A 25,641-nucleotide genomic window follows, 5' to 3' on the forward strand; every position below is an offset into this window, starting at 1 on the left:
ATTGAAATTCAAACAGAAAAATTTTACAGCAAACTGACCGAAATAGTGATAAATCGGCATCAATTTACTCAGTTAATTAAAAATTAAGACAATAGATGATGATTTGTCACTGTTCTTATTATTTTCTCGATCTCCTTAGTAATTTTTCACCAATGTAAATGGTAGGGAAAAAGATAAAGAAGAGATATTGAACCGTGCATGCTACAAAAATAAAGACTAAATACAAATGCTAATTCAAAATGTTTTCTTTTGTTCTGAAGCTAATCTCAGCGGCAGTAAGAGGTGGAAGTCGAGATCGTGGTCCTACAATCTTTAGTCCACTAATCGAGAAAGAGGACTTGGCTTTTTTGAAAAAAGAAGATTGTTTTGCTTCTTTGGAGAAAATAAGATCATGTTGGAATGGAGAAGTTTACAAAGCCGAGCTACCAGGAAGCAGTGGAAGGGTGATTACTATTAAGAAGGTTATCCAACCCCTAAAGAGTGAAGCAGAGTTGATTAAACAAGATAGTGAACCATTGCACCATAAAATGATCCAAATTCAGTCTGAGATTATCACTGCAGGTCAAGTGAGGCATCGGAATATTGTCCCTTTGCTGGCTCGTGTTGTCCGGCCTGACTGCGATTTACTTGTCTACGAATTCAGGAGGAATGGAAGTTTACAAGACATTCTATATGATGTCTCACAAGGAAGAAGAGAATTAGATTGGCTAGCTAGACACAGGATTGCGCGAGGAATAGCTTCTGGGCTTGAGTATCTGCATATGTCCCACAGGCCTCGTATTATCCATAGAGATATTCAGCCAGCGAACGTGCTTATAGACGATGATATGGAAGCCAGGATTTCTGAATTTGGTCTTGCAAAGCAAATTCCTAATGGTCGGACACGAACCACAACTTGGAGTCTGGCGGAAACGGTGGGATACATAGCCCCAGAGTGTCACCAGACGGTAGCACTCTCTGACAAGTGTGATATATACAGCTTTGGGGTGTTGCTAGCTGTTTTAATGATGGGAAAATTTCCATCCGATGATTTTTTCCAGCATACCAAAGAGATGAGTTTCGTTCAATGGATGAGAAATGTCATGACTTCTGAGAACCCTAGCCGGACTATCGATTCGAAGCTCATCGGCAATGGGTATGAGGAGCAAATGCTTCTTGTTTTGAAGATTGCTTGTTTTTGCACTTTCGATGATCCAGAGGAGAGACCTAACAGTAAGGATGTTAGGTGCATGTTGTCTCAGATTCAGCACTAATTAAGGATGTGGATTTTTTCTGAAAATGTACAAGAGCATAACAACGTCACTTGTGATGAACAATGTATGCTCTCTAATTAAGTTGTACAATTGCGATCCCCTCTGAGTTTTTACTTATCTGATCGATACAGAGTGGTTCAGGTCATTATACAAAGTAGAAACCATTTCTGAAATGTGGCATATTTTCTATGTTTCAGCAGTCATACGTTTCTGGCAACACGCCAAGCCTTTCACTTTGCATAAGAAAAATAGCAAGAACAACTCAATATCGGTACTTAGTCCCTTCCATGAGCATATTCTAACAAGTATTCTGAGAAAAGGGAAAGTTGCAGGCAAGTGCGTTTTATAAAAAAAAAAAGAAAAAAGTTTCCTTCAAAAAGCAACTAACCGTGTTTCACATTTCGCTTCTGATCGTGTCTCCATTTTTTATTTACAAACCAGTTCAAAAGAGCTTTCAAAAATTCAGAATCATGAAAAAAAAAAATATTGTCTGGCCAGTGGGAACACTTAAGGCCTTTCAAACCGCACGTTGTAAAAAGTAAATCAAAGCACAAATAAGAAAGGCTAAAATATTGGAAAGTGTTCTCCAGTTGTGAGAAGGGAGATCAGAGATACCAAAACTGGGGCTAGAAATTGGAAAGCAGAAAAGTATCTCAAAGGGCGTGGGACCTTATGTTTTGAATGTTGCAACTAGAGGATGCATCTAAGCCATCCAGCCCACTTTCATGCTCAATACAGCAAAGCCCATTACAGAGTCGTGACTACAGCCCAACAGAGAGGAAATGTAAAATGATGGCCAGGAGAAAACAATCGCAGATGGGGAGCAAGAGAGGTTCCGTACTTATATGTTAACGCCTTGATGGACTTGGAAAACCGAATGCACTCTATTGTTAGACATACACACCAAATTCACTGAAAGTGGCTAATAAATACAGAGAACAATCCAAAGCTAGATATTTTTCCACAATATAGCTCAACGGACTGCAAGTTGGGTAGCAACCTTTCCGTTTATTTATTTGGAGAAGTACTGCCATATTTCATCCGAAAAATGTAAGTCTAGTGTGATTATTAATATTTACCCTTCTCTTCAAAAAACAAAAAAAACATTAAGTAGAGGTCTACCAGCACCCTGTTCAAATCAAACTTGTTTTGGGCTTATGGCACAGCCTAAAATAACTAGGCTCAGTGGGGAAAACGGAAAACCGAAGTCATTTTCAAATATTCAGAAAAAGAAATTTGGTCTCACACCAAATGTTTGAAAGTCCTCAATAGCATTAAAAATGTAGTACTGTGCTTACTCTCAGAAAAGCCGCACAATGAACCATGAAATTCCACCATGTTCTATGATTTTATAATCAGGATCATTATATAGTCCTACAACATAAGTCATACAGAAATACATTTATTAGCTTTGATTAATTAGAAATAGAGAAAAACATAATAGATCAACATGAACCCACCACCAGATAAACAATAATGTTGTGCGACTGCATTTAACTTAGTACATCCTCAATGACCAACTATTTCACATACTGCAGTCCCTTTTGCCCGTTTGATTTTATTGAAGTCCACTGCCTACATACATATACATACATACATACATACATATATATATATAGTTATTCTGAGGTGTGGCTGCTCTTTTTTTTGTTTTAAATATAGACACATTATTAAACCGTGTGGGTTAATAGAGTCAATTTTCAATGCACTATAAAATTGTATGGTTTAATAACATATCTGTACTGACTCTATTAAACTTTATTGTTTAACAGCATATCCGGATTTTGTTTAAAAAAAAAAAAGATGCCCACACTAGAGAAGGATTGTGTCTGTGTATGTGAGACATTTTAACATAAACTATATACAAAAGACATTTTAACATAAACTTTTTACATATTTTTATTAGCATTTTATAAATTTTTTTAATATATTGTCTTATATATGGTAACTCAATTCCTACTTTATTCATGTGATTATTCATGTGAATGGGTTAGAACCTCAAATGTATATATCTCACGTCAATAAATTTTACCAATAAAGTTAACTAGTAGTAGTATTCACAATTGTTTGTTGATAGGTAGGCTTTGATATTTAAAAAAAATATTAAAAATTAGTAATAACTACACCAATAAAACAAATTTTCTTAGTTTTCCTTGTTGAACATAAATACGTACACTAACTGACAATGAATTGTGTAACTCCTTTTCTTCTAAGTTCTTTTTTTTTTTTATAATATATATGTCAAGTAAAAACCGTGAGGTTTTAAGAGAGTTAGTATTTAACTCTCTTAAACCGCATGGTTTTATAGTTCATTAAAAAACTAACTCTTTTAAACCGCACAACTTAAAGTGTGTCCGCATTAAAAATAATTACAGACGTCCGCACCTATATATATATTACAAATGTTCCAATCCTGAATTTTAAAGTGCGGAAATGTTCGAAAAAATGTATAAACTGTGCAGTTTAAACGCTTAAGTTTTTAAGCCTTTAAAGTCCTGCCGTTTTAAAGATTTCCTGGACTTTTCCCGCACTTTAAGATCTCTCTCTCTCTCTCTCTCTCTCTCTCTCTCTCTCTCTCTCTCTCTCTCTCTCTCTCTATATATATATATATATATATATATATATATTCTTTTTTGCCACTTTCTTTCATACTATTTTCCTTCTTGCGTTTGATTTTCTTCTCCTTTCTTTATCTCAAACCTGAACTTTGGTAATAATAAGAATCTATATATGTACATGATGGATCTGTAAGCCCTTAATGAGAATATCTATGTGTTCTAGAATACATCAAAGGCACCATGTTAGTCATACAATAAGCAAATAATGCTATGACATGTATGCATTTATTTTGAAAAATCATTATGCAAGTGATGGTCATATTAAACTCAATTACACATATCATGCATGCATTAATTGATTGTAATATAGGTATTCTAGAATTTCTCAGCTTTCATACCGAGTTTCTAAATTTTTTGTAAATCTGCAATCTAATGATGCTATAAATCAATAATAATGTATTTGTCTTGTAAATGAAAAGAGGGACCACAATTAAATGTTTCCTCCACAAAAATTGTGCTCCTCTCGGTGTTAAACAAGGAAAAGCAATAGGAAATCTCCACGAAGCAAGTCTAGCTCATGCTCACTAGAAGAGTTTCTTAAGTTATGAAGATTCGAACAGGCAACTTCTCGCAGCGAATATTCCTCTAAGTCAATCTGAAGAATTGACTTGATCAGAGTCAAGTCTCAAATTTTCTCCTAAAAATAAGGGTTTGAGCTCTATCCTCTCAACGGTTATCCCACAGTCTAGGGGGCTAAGGACTCTGACATTTATTAAAGCTTCCAAAAATTAGAACCAAGTGATCTTTTCTCTTTCTACCTCAAAATTCTTTTTGAGAAAATAGCATTGGGAGTTCATTCTTTCTTTCTTCTTTTCATTTTTAAAGCCTTTCGACTAAACTAGTTATAATCAATGCTCAATAACTTAATACACATTAATCCATTAAACCTAAAAAACTAACTTGAGTATTGAAGGATTTAATGCTAAAAAGATCCCCAACTTTCCTCTAATCATTTATTGTGAATGTAGATATTTTTTTGGGAAGTACTCGTGATCGCCTGTGTTTGCTCGAGTGAATAGGAAGTTTATGGTCAAGATCATCTATCCCACCATTATAAATTTTAAGTGTTGACATTGGCATCTAGTTATTGCTCAACACGATCATATTTCAGCATCGACAATATTGATTTCAAATATAGTATTGTTTTTATATTATTTATAATATAATTCAAAGTCTTTACTAATAATTTAATAAATATTTAATTTTAGGGATCCTAATATTTACTTGAGTTAATTGATGCATCATTCATCAATTAGATAGTAAAATAATATTATATAATAATTATGCATTTATCATCCAATAAATGAGTAGAAAATATAAAAGAAATTATAGTTCTTAGCCCAAATCTCTATCTTGTAGGCCATGATTTCGTGGTATCTTATAATAGAGATGGCAAAAATACTTGGGCCTGGCCTTGCCTGGCTCATAAAGGGCAGGCCAGGCTCGCGGGCTTTAGGCTCGGCCTGCAACAAATGAGCATGGTCATGGGCTAAAAATTTAAAAGTCCACAGTAGATAGGCCTAGATATGGGCTCATGGGAAAAGCACGGGCTTTATATTTTATAAATAAAATTTTTTATTTTATATATTGTGGGGCTTTATATTTTAAATTTTATATATTTTATATTTTTTGTATTTAATTATTAGTCTATTATATATTGTACAATCCATTAATCATCTTTAATTTAAGTGTTCCTTTATTTTTTTCCTATTTTAAATTCTATTAGAAATTCTTTTTAAAAATTTTATCTAAGCCCATGCCTGGCCCGTCTCAGTGTGGATGGTTTGGAGAGTTTGAGCATGCTGTCAATAACTTAGGCCTAAGCCTGAGCTTCAAAAAGCCCGGCCCAGACCCTTAAATTGCCATCCCTAGTTATAATAGGGATGGCACTGGAGAGGGGAGAGGAGGGGACCAATCTCTTTTATTTTGCATATGTTTTTATTTTCTCTCCGTCCCCATCAGAATTACTTTAGAGAATACTCATCCCCTCTCTAAATAATAACAGGGAATCCCCGAGGGTCTCCGATCCCCGAATAACTAATACATTTTTTTATTTTCAATTTTTAGTTAATCATATTAAAATTTCAATTTTTAGTTAATCATATTAAAATAAAAAATCCAAATAAAAGTAAAGTTTGAAATATATCTTACATTAATATCCATTACAAAAGTCACATACATTAAATTAGTAAGTAACGCAGCATGCAAGGGATATAAACTTCTTTTACAAACTATCATGAACAAATTAATAGTCTAATACAAAATTGTTACAAATAAAATCGAATTTAGATTCAAAATTAACTTTTTCAATAGTGGCGTGGACACTTTATAAATGTGGATTATTCCCTTTACAACACAATAGTTAAATCAGAGCAAATCAAGAGCAAATATTAAATTAGATTAGATTAGATATTAAAATTGTGATTCGCTGTGGGCAATTGTAACATCTAAAAATAAATAAAAATAGATTTAAGTTTAAAATATTTAAAGAATGTTAAAATAAAAAAAAATTTGGGCTAATAGAATCTACTCGGTCTTTTTAATGTTCGAAATAAAAATTTAGGACTTTAATTAGTTAATTAGGCCTAAACGTTTAATAATATAAATATTTTGATATTTTTATTTTTACCAATATTTATAATTTTATAATTTAAATTTTATTATTTATTTACTAGTAATTTTTAAAAAAATTAAAATAAAATTAAAAATTAAAATAGGGAAATAGGTAGGGGATGGGGATTCCACCTCATCCCCGTCTCCTCTCCGAATAAGAAATTGGGTAAAAAAATTTCTCCGTCCCTTCCCCGAATAAGAAATTGGGTATGAAATTATCCTCATATTCTCCCCGAATGAAAAAAAATCCCCGAGAGTACCTGTACCCGTGAGAATTTTTGCCATCCCTACATCTAAGTCAGTCAAGTCTTCTCTTTTTGTTAATGTGGCATATTTTCTATATCAAGCCGTTCATTTTGCATAAGAAAAATAGCAATAACAGCTCAATTATTGGCTGTTCCTTCTATAAGCATTTTCTAACACATAATTGAGAAAGTCTATAAAATTTTAAAGAGTTCCAGGCAAGTGCATTTTAGTCAATCACAATTACTTGTTTGTTAATTCCCTGCATTTAAATAAGGAAGAAGCAGCCACCACACCGATCGATCGATCGATCGATCGACCGAGAAAAAGATGCCAAAGTTCACTCTCGGTAATTCCTTTCGTTTTGGCAGCAAAAGAGAAACCGTCTCTAACTTTCATTCCGAAAATATTGAGACGATACTAAAAAAGTTGACTAAAGATTGGCTTGGGCAGTTTGCTCGAGATGCTCAGATCCACGCCGATCTGATTGGGTGGAAGAAGATGATGACGAAGATTAATAAGGTGCTAGATGATGCCATCCAGAAGCAGACGAAGGAGGAGTCAGTGAAGATATGGCTAGGCAAACTTCAGCACTTGGCTTGTGATGTTGATTTCTTGTTGGATGAGTTTCAAACGGAAGCTTTCCAGATGATGTTGCTAGGAGATGGTGTTGATGATGCCGTGGATAAGTCCGATGATTCTACAGCCTTGTCTAAAGTAAAGGAGGTCAATGCTAGATTACAAGATATTGCATGGCAAATAAACCTCCTAGGTTTGAAAGAAAGTTCCGGTGGGAAGTCTAGATATGTCGGGCAAAGATTTCCCATGACCTCTTCAGTGAGTGAAGCTACCTTATAAATATTGATATTCAAACAGAAAAATTTTACAGCAAACTGACAGAAATAGTGATAAATCGGTATCAATTTACTCACTTAATTAAAAATTAAGACAATAGATACTGATTTGTCACTGTTTTTATCAATATCGACAATAGATACTGATTCGTCACTGTTTTTATCAATATCTCGATCTCTTTAGTAATTTTTCACCAATGTAAACGGTAGGGAAAAAGATAAAGAAGAGATATTGAATCGCGCATGCTACAAAAAGAAAGACTAAATACTAATGCTAATTCAAAATGTTTTCTTTTGTTTTGAAGCTAATCTTAGCGGCAGTAAGAGGTGGAAGTCGAGATCGTGGTCCTACGATCTTTAGTCCATTAGTCGAGAAACAGGACTTGGCTTTTTTGAAAAAAGAAGATTGTTTTGATTCTTTGAAGAAAATAGGTTCAGGTGGGTGGGGAGAAGTTTTCTACAAAGCCGAGCTACCAGGAAGCAATGGAAAGATGATTGCTATTAGGAAGTTAATTGTTGATGCTCCAATGAGCGCAGCAGAGTTGATTAAACAAGATATCGATGAATATAGTGACCTACTGCACTGGAAAATTGGGGCAATTCGGTCTGAGATTATCACTGCGAATCAAACTAGGCACAGGAATATTCTTCCTCTGCTGGCTCATATGGTCCGGCCTAACTGCCATTTACTTGTCTACGAATTCATGAAGAATGGAAGCTTACAAGACATTCTATATGATGTCTCACAAGGAAGAAGAGAATTAGATTGGCCAGCTAGACACAGGATTGCGCGAGGAATAGCTTCTGGGCTTGAGTATCTGCATATGTGCCATAGGCCTCGTCTTATCCATAGAGATATCAAGCCAGCGAACGTGCTTATAGACGATGACATGGAAGCCAGGATTTCTGATTTTGGTCATGGAAAGCTAATGCCTGATGGTCATGCACAAATCACAGTTAAGTGTATGGTAGGAACGATGGGATACATGGCGCCCGAGTCTCTCCAGACGGAAACAATTTCTGACAAGTGTGATATATACAGCTTTGGGGTGTTGCTAGCTGTTTTAGTGATGGGAAAATTTCCAGTCGATGACTTCTTCGGGCATACAGAGGAGATGGATATGGTTAAATGGATGAGAAATGTCATCTTCTCTGAGAATCCTAACAGGGCTATCAATTCAAAGCTACTCGGCAATGGGTATGAGGAGCAAATGCTTCTTGTTTTGAAACTCGCTTGCTTTTGCACTTTGAAAGATCCAGATGAGAGACCTAGCAGTAAGGATGTTAGGTCCATGTTGTCAGATACAGAATTAATTAAGGATTTTTTGAAAAAGCACAAGAGAATGGATTTTGACAGTGATGATTATGACAGTGATGAAATCATCCAACAAGAAATCTATACAGAGTGGCTTAGCCCATGGGACAGTTATAATCCCCTCTGAGTTTTTACTTCAAATAATCTATACAGAGGGGCTCAGCTCATTGTACAAAGTAGAAACCATTTCTGAAATGTGGCATATTTTCTATATGCCAGCAGTCATATGTTTCTGGCAACACATCAAGCCTTTCATTTTGCATAAGAAAAATAGCAAGAACAACTCGCTATCGGTACGTAGTCCCTTCCATAAGCATATTCCAACACTTATTGTGAGAAAAGGGGAAGTTCCAGGCAAGTGCGTTTTATTAAAAAAAAAAAAATGTTCCTTTAAAAAGCAACTAACCGTGTTTTACATTTCGATTCTGACTGTGTCTCCATATTTTATTTACAAACCAGTTCAAAAGAGCTGTCAAAATCTCAGAATCATGAAAAAAAAAATTATATATATATCGTCTGGCGAGTGGAAACACTAAAAGGCCTTTCAACCCGCACATTATAAAAAGTAAATCAAAGCATAAGCACGAAAGGCTAGAATGTTGGAAACCGTGTTTAAGTTGGGATAAAGGAGATCAGAGACATCAAAAGCGGGCCTTGAAATTTAAAAGCAGAAAAGTATCTCACAGGGAGTGGGACATTATGTTTTGAATGTTGCAGCTGGAGGATTCATATAGAGCATAGTTCACTACGGAGGCGTGACAGCAGCCCAACAAAGAGGAAATGTAAAATGATGGCCAGGAAAAAACTATTAGCAGACGGGGAGCAAGAGAGGTTATGTTAATGCCTTAATGGACTTTGGAAAACCAAATGCACTCGATTGTTAGACATACAAACCTAATTCTCTTAAAATGGCTAATAAATGCGGAATACTCCAAAGCTAGATTTTTTCCCACACTGTAGCTTAATGGACTGCAAGTTGGGTAGCAACAGTTCCTTTAATTTACTGGAGAAGTATTGTCATATTTTATCCAAAAAAAATGCAACTCTGGTGTGATTAATAATATTTGTCCTTCTCTTCAAAAAAAAAAAAAAAACATGAAGTAGAGGTCTAGCAGCACCCTGTTCAAATCAAACAAGTTATGGGCTTATGGGCTTATGGCTCAGTGAGGAAAACGGAAAGCCGAAGTCATTTTCAAATACATAGAAAAAGAAAGTTGGTCTCATACCAATTTTTTTTTTTTTTACTAATAAATTACAATCAAGACTCCAAGGATGTTTACAATCAGAAATCAATTGGGACTCTTTTTCATAATTCTAGTAGTCTCATACCAAATATTTGAAAGTCCTCAACAGCATTAAAAATGTAGTAGTGTGTTTTACTCAGAAAAAAGCCACACAATGAACCATGAAACTCCACCATACTCTATGATTTTAATATCATGATCATTATAGTACTGCAACATAAGTCAAACAAAAATATATTTAGGCAGTGTCTACTTCACGGATTAAAGAATCGAAATTCGAAATCAAAATAATTGACGGCATTTTCTTCTCAAAATAGAGGTAGGAATCAGAATCGAAATCCTTGGCCCACTCAAATTTGGAAATGGGGAATGGGAGATTGATTCCCAAGCCCCTGAGAATTTGACCCGAGTAAATGATCTTTTCTCTTGCTACCTCAAAACTCCCTTTGAGAAAATAGCATTAGGAGTTCATTCTTTCTTTGTTGTTTTCATTTTTAAAGCTTTTTAATTAAACTAGCTATAATCAAGGCTCAATGACTTAATACACATTAATCCATTAAACCCAAACAACTTACTTGAGCATCGAAGGATTTAACACTGAAAAAATTCCCAACTTTCTCTTAATCGTTTATTGTGAATGTAGATATTTTTATGGGAAGTACTTGTGATCACTTGTGTTTGCTCGAGTGAGTAGGAAGTTTATGGTCAAGATCATATGTCCCACCATTATAAATTTTAAGTGTTGACGTTGGCGTCTAATTATTGCTCAACACGATCATATTTCAACATCAACAGTATTGATTTCAAATATAGTATTGTTTTTATATTTTTTATAATATAATTCAAAATCTTTACTAATAATTTAATAAATATTTAATTTTAGGGATCCTAATATCTACTTGAGTTAATTGATGTATCATTCATCAATTAGATAGTAGAATAATATTATATAATAATTATGCATTTATCATCCAATAAATGAGTAGAAAATATATTTTAAAAAAAATAGTTGTTAGCCAAATCTCTACCTCGTAAGCCATGATTTCGTGGTATCTTATAAATCTTAAAGATTAGGGGTTGCACCCTAGATGGCTTTCCCCTATGCAACTTAGGCAATTGCCTAGGGCCCACTATAGATGAAGGCCCTTAATTTTATTCCTAAATTATAGTTATTAATTATTGATTTATATTAATTATTATTTTATAATTATATTTTCCATAAACAAAGTATTAAATCCTTATAAAGTCTCCTTTTAATATTATCATTAACAATTTTAACGCCATTTATTTCCTTAATATATTTCATCTAAAACTCTATAAAGGCCACATATTTTTTAAATTATTATCATTAATATCTTTTTCCAATTATAAAAAGTACATGAAACCTTCATTGCTTTAGTGAAAAAAACTACTTTCTCTACCCTACTTTTCACTTAAGAAAAAAAAAATCAATTGTTTTACTTTCCATTGATCACTGCTACTCAAAGTCTCAATCCATTAAAGTTAAAGTTTTCAAATTTCTAGATTCTATTTGTCCATTCTCTTATTAGTTAATTATGCTATTTAGTTGTTTTTGTTTCTTTTTAAAAATATTATTGTGTTTATAGGTTGTTTTCCTGTAATTATCTAGTATAATTGTTTGCTTAATTAAACTTGTTTCACTAGAAAAAAAAATGCTACTAAAAATTAAATGGATTAGGGTACAAAAAACTTCAAAAACAATAGAAGAATAGTAAAGTTAGTTTAATCTAAAAAAGAAGCCATTGATAAAAACATATTTAAGATCAACTATGTCATAGGAAAGATTAAACAAGTTGACTATATTGTCTATTGAAAAAGATCTATTAAAAAAATTAGAGTATAAAAATTTGATTAATAATTTTACATCTCAAGCTAGAGAAATTGATTTTAAATAAATAAAATTAATACATACATTTTACCTTAAACTTTTTGAAAGGTCTAATTAAAACAATTTGCTTAAGCCTTAAAAAATTATTGAGCCGCCCCTGGTTAGCACCCCTTCAACCAATGCATAGGGGGACTCCCCATCCCCACCACGAACCATTTGACCAGTGAATTTTCATCAATTACCACTCTATAAACAAGCGTAAAGGCAAGGGCGGCTCTGCTACATATAAATCTCAGTCAAATAGAGGAACGTTATTCATATGATGTACCCCACCCCACGTGTTTAAACCTTAGATCTGGATATAAAGGCAAGGGCGACGCCACTTAAATGCATAAATCTCAATCAAATGGAGATGCATTAAGAGTTCCGAATAGTTATTTATTTTTCCCATCATATACCCCACGTACGTTTTAAACCCTTGATCTAGAAAGTCCTTCCTACAAACACCACATATTTCATAGAGATCACCATAGGGTTCCGGAATAGTTGAATTGGCACCGTATAATACCGTGCCGATCAATTAAGTCTTAAATTTCCATTTTTTTCTCCTCTCTCGACAACCCTAATCACATCTTACAAAGCTTTGTCATCCTCTAATTTTTTGCAATTTATTTTAGTTATATAGAAGTGATGCGTAAAAAAAAATGAATTGATAATGAATATAAATAATTTATTAAAAAAATTATCAAGTGTGTTTAATTCTTATTTATCTTTAAATATAATTTTATAAAAATAATGAAGGCGCACCAATAGCTTCAGTCTTTGGATTATTAAATTTGGATACTTTTTTTTTTAATTGTCGTGTCGTAAGTTACCATCCCACGCATTACGAACCTTTTTTAAAAGATATGATTTCTAGGTTCTAACTTCCAATGAAATGACCACATACGATGTATAATGTTGAACACTTGTTGACTTATTTAATTTTTTAAGTGAATTTCTTTTCTAAAAAAAAAAAAAAAAACTTGACGGGGAGGAGAGGCTGTCATATATTATTTGTCATCTCGATGACTGACAAGCTATAGACACAAACTTGGTTGTGGACTTGTGGGTCTCACACGGGACCACAGCCAAGCACTATTCATGTGAGGGCTGTTACTTACAGTAAGGTAGTCCTCTCTTCTTCTCTTTAATTTTTGCATTTCGAACTTTCATCATTTCAGAAACATATCTTGTTGACTTTTGTGTTTTTAGTTATATTTTGTATTACATTTTCTGTTATATTGAGCTTTGAATTTTTTTAATTTGTATCTAATAAAATCAATAAAATATCTCTAAATTTAGTTGTTCTGTAATTATTCTTAAATGAATTGTGAACTTCTTTTGAAAATTAATTTTGTAATTAGAATGCATTATTTATATATTGATTCAAGTCCATTAAAAATATTTACGTATTGATTAGAATTTCCCTTTTTTGGGGTTAAACTTGACAAATCGAATAGTACAAAGAGACGAAAGCCATTTCGTGTAGTTAACTATTATTGATTGCATGTAGGTTAGATATATGATACGTAGTACCCTTTGTTGACCTCATTACCATAAAATGTCGGCTGATTTAATAAGAAAAAATAATAAATTAAAAAAAGAATAATATTGTCGAATGTAAAGGTTAGTTTTGATATATTCAACATGATATGTTGGGTTTATTTGCACAATCATGCAAAATATAACTAAAATGCACTAAAAATACATCATTCACTCTCTAAGTAATCTTAATTAAAACTCAAAAGTGTCATGATAACTCTTATTTCATAGATTTATCAGCCAACCCAGCCAACCAATAAGGAATTTAAACATTTGCTTGCCAATTAAAAAGCCATTGACAAGCAAATGAGTAAGATCTCAATAAAGAATGACGAGGAAGTACTTTTTATTAATAAGAAGATACATCTATTTAGACGACATAGTGATAGAGGATTTAAAGGAGATGTTCCACCACTACGTCATCTGAATCGATGTCTCTTCTTATCAGTTAAGAGTGTCTTCTAGTCATTCTTTATTGATGCCCCACTCATTTGCTTGTAAATCTCTTTTGATGCGCAAGCAAATTTGTAAATTCGTCAATGGTTGGTTGGAAACCTTGAACAGGTATAACAAAGCTTTTAAATTCAAGTCTCGAACCATAGTCAATAATTTTTTTCATTCTAGATTTAGAAATTACAGCAGTAGTACTAACCCAAAAATTTCACGGTATAAAAGGCTTTACCCTGTTGAATTACTTGTCTATTGTCATGTTTTGTTGTGAAATTAATAGTAACTCATTCTCCAGAAGTTGTAACTGCGTGTTATTCTTCTTTAAAAAAATAGTTGCAAACGTGTCATGAGTTTTAGCCTTTCTTTTGTGTTGTAACATCTCTTCTTCAATTACACTATTGATAATCAATATGGCCTTCTCAGCTTTAATGTTCTACTTTTTCAAAGTGGCATCCTCAGTTGGTGATTTTACTTCGTTATCGCAAACGTTCTCCTAGAGGTCCTGGCCTTGTAAGTAGGACTCTATCAATGTTGCTGATGTATTGTAATTTTTGTTATTGAGTTCCTTAACTCTTCCAACTATTTGAAGGTTATCGATCGTGTTTGTAAAACTTTGACAATGCCAACCAAGCTCGATCTTCACAAATGAACTTGCATAATTTCGAACTACTCATAATTCAACGAAGCCCCATCGAGGATCGTCCTTGCTGTACTCTCGTAGCTTCTCCACGAAAGTCTTTGACTATTGTGAAATTCCGACAACATTGCTACAGTGGTCTCCGACCAACCACACTCTAATATTAATTGTTGAAAACTGTGGAAGACTAAACTGCACGAAAATAAAACTATTTGGGAAATTTTATAATCTCGTTAATCTAAATGACTTTATTAATATTTTCCAAGAGAGATACTACAACACTCATGATTTACTTTTCTTTCTCTCTTTTAATTCTTCACTCTCACTTCATACTTAAGCAAATAATACAAGGGAGTATTTATAGTACATAAAAACAAATATAAACCATTCAAATAAAAAATTACAAAAAATTAATAATCATACATTTCATCTGCCATACTTATCACCAATAATATCACCTACCACTAAATTTTTTTTTTAATGCTCATAAAACCTTTTCTGAGTTAGGCTTATTAAGCTGGGCTTTGGAAGATGGTGATGGGCTTATTTTAACATCTCACTTAATAAACTCAGAACTCAACAATTCCCGATGTTCTGATCTTGTCCAAGAAACTTCATATTCTGCCAACGATTTCCAATCTTCAAATAAAAATTGAAAATCTCAAGGCCTATGGCGAACATAATTGGCATAGGTGGAAGGCAATCTTGAAACAAGATTAATTCAACAATCCTTCGACATCTATCTCGGATGTTGCAGCAATTATTCTCCTTGAACTCACTGCCATACAAGCAATTTGTTCTATTGTCGAATTATGGGGCTCGTAAAATGGTTTGTTGGATTTTCATGTTTCAAGTGGGTAATGTATGTTTATTATATCCACCGTATTATGTAATCATTTTTTTGCTTTATTCTATATATCAACAATTTGTAAAGACTTTTGTAAATACCTTGCGAATGAAGCTCTCAAACGAAGAAGAATGATCAAATTCAATTAATTTTTTTCTTTATATCTTCGTGAGAAAGAGAGACAGAAAAATGAAAACAAAGAAATTGTAAAAAAATGCCGAGAATCAAAGGATAATGATTCAATATTGAACACTGAATCAATAATTAGTGAATAAGGGAAATAACACACAACCATTAGAAGAACAAAAAAAGAATTTTACTACTAGACAAAAAAAAGTTGTGTCTTCATAGGAAATTTTGTGCTATTGTCGATACATACAGCATTATTCGAAACATATATGCAGGTGATGTTGCATAATTATACACCACTCATGCAACATTACGTATTGAGCAATCTACCGCTTTTTAATATTAAAATAAACAAGGCCTACGAAGAAGACTTTGATTTTACCATAGAAAAATGTCAACGAAAGCGAGGGCCCACAAAATTAATATTGATAAAATAATAATATAGAACTGATCTGAACAGAGAAAGCATGCATATTAAACAACAAAAGGAGGAGAGCCAGATCCAACGGTGGCTGCAACAAAAACTCCTGTTTTAGGCACACAGGCCATTCATATGCAATACCAGGTTGGTCAAGTACTCAAGTTCTTGACTGGTCTCAATTTCTTCACAAGCAAGATCTGGTTCTCATGAATTTGCTTCCTTGTCTTCTTCATCCAGGTCACTGTGTCTTGTTACTTGAGCATTGCTCTTGTGTTTGTTTGAAAAATATTATTCTACGTATTTGTTTTAGGTTTGTTTGTATTGCCATCTAATTTAGACCGAAAATTTTGACAAAAAACTGGAATAATATATATATATATATATATATACACACACGAAGTTCTGCCAAGAATAAACTATGCACCAACATTAAAAATAAAAAAGGATTTTTTGTAAAAATCTGTTTCTTAGAGGTTTTTAAACTTCGGTTTATGTGACCACAAGAAGCTGATTCTTGGCTGCTTTTTGTTTATTTTTATTGTACTTGAATAGACTAAAAGCATGTGAAGAATTTTTAACAAAATAAAATCAACAATAATCGATTTTATTTTTGAATTTGCTTCTTTATCTTCTTCATCCGGGTCACTGTGTAGAAATCAATAATGAAAATGTTCAATTTCTTGAATTATATGTTCTAATGTTGTTCGATATTTTATTTCCCGATAAACATAATATGGTCACAACGTTTCCGGTAAGCATATGGTTCGGCCAGCAACTGAAAAAAAAAATTAATAATCAAATTTTAAATAAAGAAACACTTCAAAAAATAGAATAGAAGAAACACATAAATTTTTGTCATTAAACTCTTTCAAACACTTCCTCCATCCTTGATAAAACAAGTATATAACATTTTTATGTGTAAGATTAATTTGTATAAAGACGATCAATTTACAATTTAAAGGAAATAAATTAAAGTTGAATGAGTTCAAAGACTAAAATCAGAACTCATTTATCTACATTCTAGGGCTCCAACTACCGATCACCTAGTGCATGGTGCTCCTATTTTGTCCATATGTGAGTTGGCCATTAGATCTAACACCGAACTTGCTTCAAGGGAATGAATGTGTTTTCTTTTATTTTTAACATTGATGTCCTTATAGTTTAAAAAAAAAAAGTAAAATAATCAATGATTTGACACATAATTTTAAATTGTTTTAAATTTTTATATTTTTATCAATTGATTTAATTTTATTATTAAAAATTAATGATAGTATAAGGACAATAACTTGCAAAACCTTTTAATACATATAATCTTTTTTATTTTTTTGAAAACAACATAAAATCTATTCAATCAATAATAAATAATTTAAATATATGATTAAATTTTAACTTAATAATAATATGACTAAATAAAAATTTAAAAAATTCAAAATAATTAACTATAGTTTAGTATTCAAATATAAATAATAGAAATATACTCTAAATGTAAATATTAGAAACATATTGGATTTATGTGTTAAAATCTTAAAGCTTCTTTTTTTTTTTAACTTTTCAACAAATAAGAGGGATCTAAAGTAATTTACCAAAAATTAAGGGTACCATGCCCTCGGGGCACCATAGCTTCGTCCATATTTCTAGTATCTATAATATTATAATAATTTTGAAGGATATTTTAATAATTAAAAAAATTAAATTTGGTGGATAATTTAGTGGGTCTAAATGCCCCACCCTTTTCTCTTAGGGGTATATTCATCTGTGTACCTGCTACTAGCGCAATGCAATTCCCGAAAAGCTTGAGGACCTTTGAACAAAATTTTTGTAGATCCGCTGATTCTAAATACTATTTTACATTCCTTTTCACACAAACTTAAAGGATAGAAATGGCTTTTTCAAAGATTCAACATCAAACCCTAGAATGGGAAATAAGTCGGCCTAAATTTGACAAATTTGATTTGATCAATCAATCAAAAGACTTTAAACCCACTTTCAAAATTGTAGGATGATACCGTACGGCAATGCAATTGTTATTCAAATTTCTTCCCTTCTTAAACGTTAACCTAACTGGTGGGCACGACTTAGAGAATTCATCAGTGCATGACTACGGCCTGTGCCTGGCATTTTCTTATTTAAAAATAAAAAATAAATAAATAGATAAAGAAAAAGTATATTGTTCAAACTTACGGCGCCCAAAGAAAGGGAAAAAAAAAGGATAAAATTAATGAGAATTAAAGATATTCTCCAATAAGATCCATTTTTTCATTCAAAAGGTTACAAGAAAAGTTGTGTTTTGTTCACAAGTTTATATTAAACAACAGGTTTTACAACGTGGCATACACTAGAGTTTCAACACTGCAAGTGCAATATTTCTTTCCTTAATTTTTCAAAATAAACATGCTTCTTGGTTGAAAGAAATTGAGGGTTCAATTTGATTTTCTCAATGAATGATGAAAGCTACATACTGGTTGGCAGATTGTTGTTTTATATCAAACTCAACGTAATGGCAAAAGTATGATGAATATAAATTAATATATAGATACATAAAACAACGAAGAAAAGTACTAAACCCAATCTCCCGAACATGCATGAAAAAAACTTCTAAAACCACCGACTTGTTATAATGTAAAATAGTCAATAGCTTACACTTCTAATTTCATTGGATGTGAAAGTAATGCCAAATAGATTTTTGCTTGGACAGTTGAACCCACACCGAAGCTTCAGTAAATTGCAGTTCCACCAGCGGCCGGCTCAACTTAACTGAAAAAAAATGAAAGAAAAATGACATAACCGTGTTGGTCCCACGTGTTGAGTTCGTGTGGACTTCCGTGCGCATTTCGCGTAACATACCCACATGTATGTAAGTCAGTCAAGTCTTCTTCTCTTTGTTAATGTGGCATATTTTCTATATTTCAGCATTCATGTGTTTCTGGGAAGTGGGAACATATGAAGCCTTTCATTTTGCACAAGAAAAATAGGAATAACAGCTCAAATATTGGCAGTTCCTTCTATAAGCATTTTCTAACACATAATTGAGAAAGTCTATAAAATTTAAAAGAGTTCCAGGCAAGTGTATTTTAGTCAATCACAATGACTTGTTTGTTAATTCCCTGCATTTAAATAAGGAAGAAGAAGCCACCAGACCGATCGATCGACCGAGAAAAAGATGCCAAAGTTCACTCTCGGAAATTCCTTTCGTTTTGGCAGCAAAAGGGAAACCGTCTGTAACTTTCATTCCGAAAGTATTGAGACGATACTAAAAAAGTTGACTAAAGATTGGCTTGAGCAGTTTGCTCGAGATGCGCAGATCCAGGCCGATCTGATTGGGTGGAAGAAGATGATGGTGGAGATTAATAAGGTGCTAGATGATGCCATAGAGAAGCAGACGGAGGAGGAGTCAGTGATGATATGGCTAGGCAAACTTCAGCACTTGGCTTGCGATGTTGACTACTTGTTGGATGAGTTCCAAACGGAAGCTTTCCAGACGATGTTGCTGCAAGATGCTGATGCGATGTCTAAAGTAAAGGAGGTCAATGCTCGATTTCAAGAAATTGCATGGCAAATAAACGTACTAGGTTTGAAAGAAATTTCCGGTGGGAAGTCCAGAAACGTCAGGCTAAGATTTCTCACAACCCCTTCGGTGAGTGAAGCTGGCTTATAAGTATTGATATTCAAACAGAAAAATTTTACATAAAACTGACAGAAACAGTGATAAATCGATATCAATTTGCTCACTTAATTAAAAAATTAGGACATTAGATACTGATTTGTCACGGTCTTTATCAATATCTCGATCTCCTTAGCAATTTTTCACCAATGCAAATGGTAGAGAAAATGATAAAGAATAGATAGTGAATCGCCCATGCTACAAATATAAAGACTAATTACTAATGCTAATTCAAAGTGTTTTCTTTTGTTTTGAAAGCTACTCTTAGCGGCAGTAAGAGGCGGAGGTCGAGATCGTGGTCCTACAGTCTTTAGTCCCTTAATCGAGAAAGAGGACTTGGCTTTTTTGGAGAAAGAGGATTGCTCTGCTCCTTTGGAGAAAATAGGATCAGGTGGGTGTGGAGAAATTTACATTGCCGAGCTAACGTGTTTCTAGAGAATTCTTTCGCACCCTATTTTTTGCGTTATATATATATATTTATGAGTCAATTGTTAGAGATCAAATTCAGTCTTTTATTTTTTAGCTGAAATTCAGGCTTAATTGAAGATGATTACAGGAAATTGAATCTCAAGTAAAATAATAAAATGAAAATTCTTTATTTATAGTTAGTTCTAGCATCAGAATGCATGATGGTATTATTTATTTTTTCAGTTATTTTGGAATTTTGTCTTATTTACACATCTTGGTGAAATTGTTGTATGTTCATTTTGTTTGTCGTGATTGCTTATAAGCTATTGTTATGTTGATAAGTATGGCTTATTAATAATTTTATTAATAATTTTCTTTGATTATTGATAGAGTTTCCTCGAAAGCACAAGGCTGGTTCTCAAAAAGAGGTGATGGGAGTGCTTTCATTTGAAGTTGTGAGCTTGATGTCTAAGGTGGTTCACCTTTGGCAGTCTTTGAGTGATGAGCAGATTGTTAGATTGAGAGCTGAGTTACTAAATTCTGTGGGCATAAAGAAGCTTGTATCGGAGGATGACGAGTTTATTGCAAGTTTAATATGTGCTGAGATGATTGACGATTTGGCCCACATGGCGAAATCTGTGGCTAGGCTTGGGAAGAAGTGTAATGATCATTGTTTAAAGAGTTTTGAGATTGCTCTAGATAAATTTGTTAATATTGGTGCTGACCCATATGGGTTGGAGTTTTCATGGAAGAAGATGGAAAAGAAAGTCAAGAAAATGGAACGTTTCATTTCAATAAATGCAACTTGGTACCAAGAGTTTGAAATGCTTTCGGATCACATACAAACTCTGAAGAGAATGAAGAGTGATGATGGTGAGATAGAGCATGTGATAGAGTTTCAAAAGAAGGTTGCATGGAAGGAGCAGGAGGTGAAGAATCTATGGAAGGTCTCTCTTTGGAAAAAGACTTACGATTATACAATTCCGCTTTTGGGAAGATCACTATTTACATTATTTGGAAGGATACGATATGTCTTTGGAATAAATGTGAGTGTGGATGTCGAGGATTCAAGAGATATGTCTTCTGATTATATTTACCGCAGCCAATCAGTTTCTGCATTATTGCAATCTTCAGTTCATCCATCTGAGAATACTGGTATACCTAGATTTTCTTCAGGTCCCCCTGGAAAATTTACTGCTAACTCAGGTCCTATTTCAAAACCAAAAAGAATGAATAATTATCATTCAGTTCCTCTTAGTGCTATGAGCACAAAATCGGGTCCTAGCATGATGGCTGCAGATATTTCTCCTGTTGCCAACCGTTATTCAATTCCAAATATTTTGGGAGCTCTTAATGAAGCCAAAGAGAGCAATGTCAAGCAAATTCCTCAGGCCAATAGAGTTCAAACAAGATCTTCAATATTCAGTTCCAAGGGCAAGTTGGTAGATGCTTCACCCAAGACTCTTGGTGGTGCTGCTTTAGCGCTACACTATTCAAAAGTTGTTATTGTAATTGAGAAGCTGGTAGCATCTCCTCACTTGATTGGTCATGATGCAAGGGAAGACTTGTACAATATGTTACCTGCAAGTGTGAGAGCCACTTTGAGAGCAAGGTTAAAGCCATACACAAAGAGCTTAGCTTCATCAGTGTATGATACAGAGCTTGCAGGCGAGTGGACTGCAGCAATGAGTGGGATTTTGGAATGGTTGGCTCCACTTGCTCATAACATGATTAGATGGCAATCTGAGCGGAGCTTTGAGCAGCAGAGAGTAGTTTCCAGGAGCAATGTTCTTCTTGTACAGACTCTGTACTTTGCAAATCAAGAAAAGACAGAAGCAGCAATTACTGAGCTTCTTGTTGGCCTTAATTATGTCTGGAGATACAGCAGAGAACTCAATGCAAAAGCTTTGCAGGAATGTGCTAGCAGCAGAGTGTTTGATGAATGCTTGGATTTGGAAGGGTAAGATTATTCACTGACTGTTGCGATCATCATCAGAATACCATTGCCTCACCACTTCATTGGCTTTGGGGGATACATGGTTGCAAAGGATTTCTATGTTCTGGCTAGTCCACAAGGCTTCTCTGTTCTAGTCAACAACAATGACGTGGAGCATGGGCAAAACTCCTATCCGCTCTATCGAAATTCCATATACGTAAATGCACTACCTTAAGTTAAAGATATAGGTTTGAGTAATAACAATATAGTTTTGTTGAGAAATGGCGATGCACTTCTGCGTGCCAAATATGAAATTAAGCTATCATTCAGTGAAATTTGTATATTTATTTAGGGATAAACTTGTGTAGTAATTGTAAATTTTTCCACATTAGGCTTTTCATTCATGTATATAGCCCCTCATGATCTGGCTTGCTTCTTTTTGAGTGGCTTACTGGTATTGATATAGTTATGTGATTGTGAGCTTTCGGCTGTGTGGGAACTGAAAATGTAATTCAGGTTGCAGAAACAAGATCTTGAATTCAATTTATCATATTTATATTCGATAGGATGGCATATTCGCAAATCAATTGCAACCAACTGTATTCTGCTACGTTTACTTTTTGGATTGGAGTGGGAATCCTTGGATTAGGAGTGTGAAGTGGGAGTGGGAGTGGGAGTGTGAGTAGGGTGTTTACTTAGACTAAATAAAAGTATAGATTGTCAATCAGAATCCTAATTATTTGCTTATTTTGTTTTGGATTGGGAGTAAATTATTTTAAATTACAATTTTATCCTTATGTACAGAATTATAATTTGTAATTAAAAAATTAATAAAAAATATTTGGAAAATAAAATAAATATTTTATTATATTTCTAAATTAATAATAATTACTAATATTCTTAATTATGTAAATCATAATTTTTTATTAATTTAAATTTAAATTATGTGAATAAAAACTATTAATAATAGCAACACAAATAAAATATTATTATTGATAATATAGTACAAAATTAATATTTTTTAGAATAAAATATTTATTAATATTAATTAAATAATTAATTAATATTTATTAAAATTAATGTTTAATATTATTAATTTAAATATAATATTTATTTATTTTTATTTTATTAAATTTAATAAAATAAATATGATATAGTTATTATTTTTAATAAATATGATATTATTTATTTTTATTAAATATGATATTATTTATTTTATTAAATATTATTTATTTATTTTATTAAATATTATTTATTTATTTAATTATATGGATAAAATGGGAAGAGGGGGGAGTGGATTCCCACTCCCACCTCCCCCCATGGGAGTGGGAATCCCACTCCCCGCTCCAAAACCGGGTGGACCCCACGGATTCCCACTCCCACTCCCCCTTTTCTAAGGTAAGTAAACACTGGAGTGAGAGTAATCCACACTCCTACTTTAGAAAGTAAACACTACCTCAGTGACATTGCTTGATGCCTATTGGCGAATGAATCTGGTGACTCATTTTTATTTACGTTCTTTCAGTTGTCGATGGTGCTAATGGTACTAATATCCTCAGTTTGTGAGTGATGATATTTCACCTCTCATTTTATCTCGTCAGCCCTCATTTTTTAATTAATTCATTATAAATCTTTTAATCTCTAATTTATCATCATTATTATTATAATTTTATCATACTTGCACAATCACACTGATATCCAAGCGATCGACCAACTGTAGAGTTTACTTCAATTTTTAGAGCTACTGTTACATTAATCTCAATTCTTTATTTCTTGCAAAATTTCTTGCAAAATGATTAATCAAATACAAAGATAACAAAAATTTCTTGATTAAAAAAAAGGAGAAAAAGAAGAAGAAGAAGAAACTAAGCATTCATGTTGCCACTAACATGGGTGGTCTTAAGTATATGCGAACAAAGCAGTTGTCTAAGGCCCCAAATTTTAGAAAGACCTTATTTTTTAGTATTAGTAATAATTCTTAAGTTAATAAAGATTTAAAAAAAAATATGTGTGGTGGAAAAGCCTATTAGACATCTCTCTAATTAATAATTATTTTTTATATAAAAACCTATAATTGGTTATCTTATTGTTAAAGAGATATAATTAATAATATTGTCTAACCATTAATTTATTCATTATTAATTTTTCCAATAAAAATAAGTAATTTTTTTTACCTTTTCAACTTCTTAAAAGAACTCAATTATTCAACATTAGAATTTTCAACTTTGAGTATTCCTTTTAATTTCTATTAAAAATCTTATAATCTAGAAAATTATAGATGAAAAATTTCTTGGTCTCTATAATGAAGATTATTACATGCATTAGTTCATTCAAAAAAGAAAAAAAAAATAGTTACTTGAAAAAAAAAATAGTTCACTCAAATATTGCTCCTTTGCTGGCTTATATGGTCCGGCCTGACTGCCATTTACTTGTCTATGAATTCATGAAGAATGGAAGTTTACAAGGGATTCTAAACGATGTCTCACAAGGAAGAAGAGAATTAGAGTGGCTAGCTAGACACAGGATTTCACGAGGAATAGTTTCTGGGCTTGAGTATCTGCATATGTACCATAGGCCTCGTATAATCCATAGAGATATCAAGCCAGGGAACGCGCTTATAGACGATGATATGGAAGACAGGATTTCTGATTTTGGTCTTGCAAAGGTATTGCCTGATGGTCATACACAAATCAGAGCTTCGAATACTGATTTTGGTGTTGCAGAGGTAATGCCTGCTGGACATGCGCAAGTCAAAACTTCGAATTTGGCGGGAACGGTGGGATACATAGCCCCATTGTAGGGTAATTTTTAAAAATTTTCCCTGAAGTTTGGGCTTATTGCAAGTAGATGGCGAGAATTGATTTATTTGTAAAAAATCCCCTACCGTCAGTTAAGTTTAACATTGACCGTTAGTTGACCATGTAAAGATAATATTACCCTTAACAATAGTTTGTAAACGAAAATAACTAAAAAAAAACCAAAATTATTGGTGCAAAAAGCACAAACCCTATTTTTTGACAATTTTATCCTTGTCAATTCTAAAAATTTACAATATCATAGGTAAAGATTATGACTATTTCATTTTTAAATTTTTAATTTTATCTTTCTTGTAGGAATTTTAAGGAAATATCAATAATTTAAAGAGGATTTTTTAATTTTTTTAATTTTAACTTTTTTATAGGAACTTTAAGAAAATATCAATAATTAAAAAAGTGTAAAATAGCTAATAATTTTGGTTTTTTTTTTTAGTTATTTTTGTTTATAAACTATTGTTAAGGGTAATATTGTCTTTGCACGGTCAACTAACGGTCAATGTTAAACTTAACTGACGGTAGAGGGTTTTTTACAAATAAATCAATTCTCGCCATCTATTTGCAACAAGCCCAAACCTCAGGGGAGGTTTTTAAAAATTACCCCCCCCATTGTATCACCAGACGCTAACATTCTCCGACGAGTGTGATATATGCAGCTTTGGGGTGTTGCTAGCTGTTTTAATGATGGGAAAGCTTCCATCCGATGATTTTTTCCAACACACAGAAGAGATGAGTTTGGTTAAATGGATGAGAAATGTCATGAATT

The 25,641-nt window shown here is 32.9% G+C and overlaps 3 protein-coding genes across 3 annotated transcripts; all 3 read left to right on the forward strand.

Annotated features, from left to right (window-relative positions):
* The first annotated feature begins 239 nt into the window (after positions 1-239).
* Positions 240-1,383, forward strand: LOC127901099 (leucine-rich repeat receptor-like serine/threonine/tyrosine-protein kinase SOBIR1). Its single transcript, XM_052437237.1, has one exon. It carries the CDS (start codon positions 240-242, stop codon positions 1,251-1,253), a length of 1,014 nt encoding a protein of 337 aa, XP_052293197.1. The 3' UTR covers positions 1,254-1,383.
* Positions 1,384-6,850: 5,467 nt separating this feature from the next.
* Positions 6,851-9,338, forward strand: LOC127901098 (leucine-rich repeat receptor-like serine/threonine/tyrosine-protein kinase SOBIR1). The gene is made up of 2 exons (XM_052437227.1): positions 6,851-7,564; positions 7,887-9,338. Exons 1-2 carry the CDS (start codon positions 7,058-7,060, stop codon positions 9,021-9,023), a joined length of 1,644 nt encoding a protein of 547 aa, XP_052293187.1. The 5' UTR covers positions 6,851-7,057; the 3' UTR covers positions 9,024-9,338.
* A 9,615-nt stretch (positions 9,339-18,953) lies between these two features.
* Positions 18,954-22,499, forward strand: LOC102618914 (uncharacterized). The gene is made up of 3 exons (XM_006478570.4): positions 18,954-19,691; positions 19,977-20,109; positions 20,517-22,499. The coding sequence occupies exons 1-3, from the start codon at positions 19,218-19,220 to the stop codon at positions 22,088-22,090; spliced, it is 2,181 nt and encodes a 726-aa protein (XP_006478633.2). The 5' UTR covers positions 18,954-19,217; the 3' UTR covers positions 22,091-22,499.
* Positions 22,500-25,641: the final 3,142 nt, after the last annotated feature.

The sequence above is a fragment of the Citrus sinensis genome, chromosome 3 (assembly GCF_022201045.2).
Source record: "Citrus sinensis cultivar Valencia sweet orange chromosome 3, DVS_A1.0, whole genome shotgun sequence".
Classification (NCBI taxonomy): domain Eukaryota; kingdom Viridiplantae; phylum Streptophyta; class Magnoliopsida; order Sapindales; family Rutaceae; genus Citrus; species Citrus sinensis.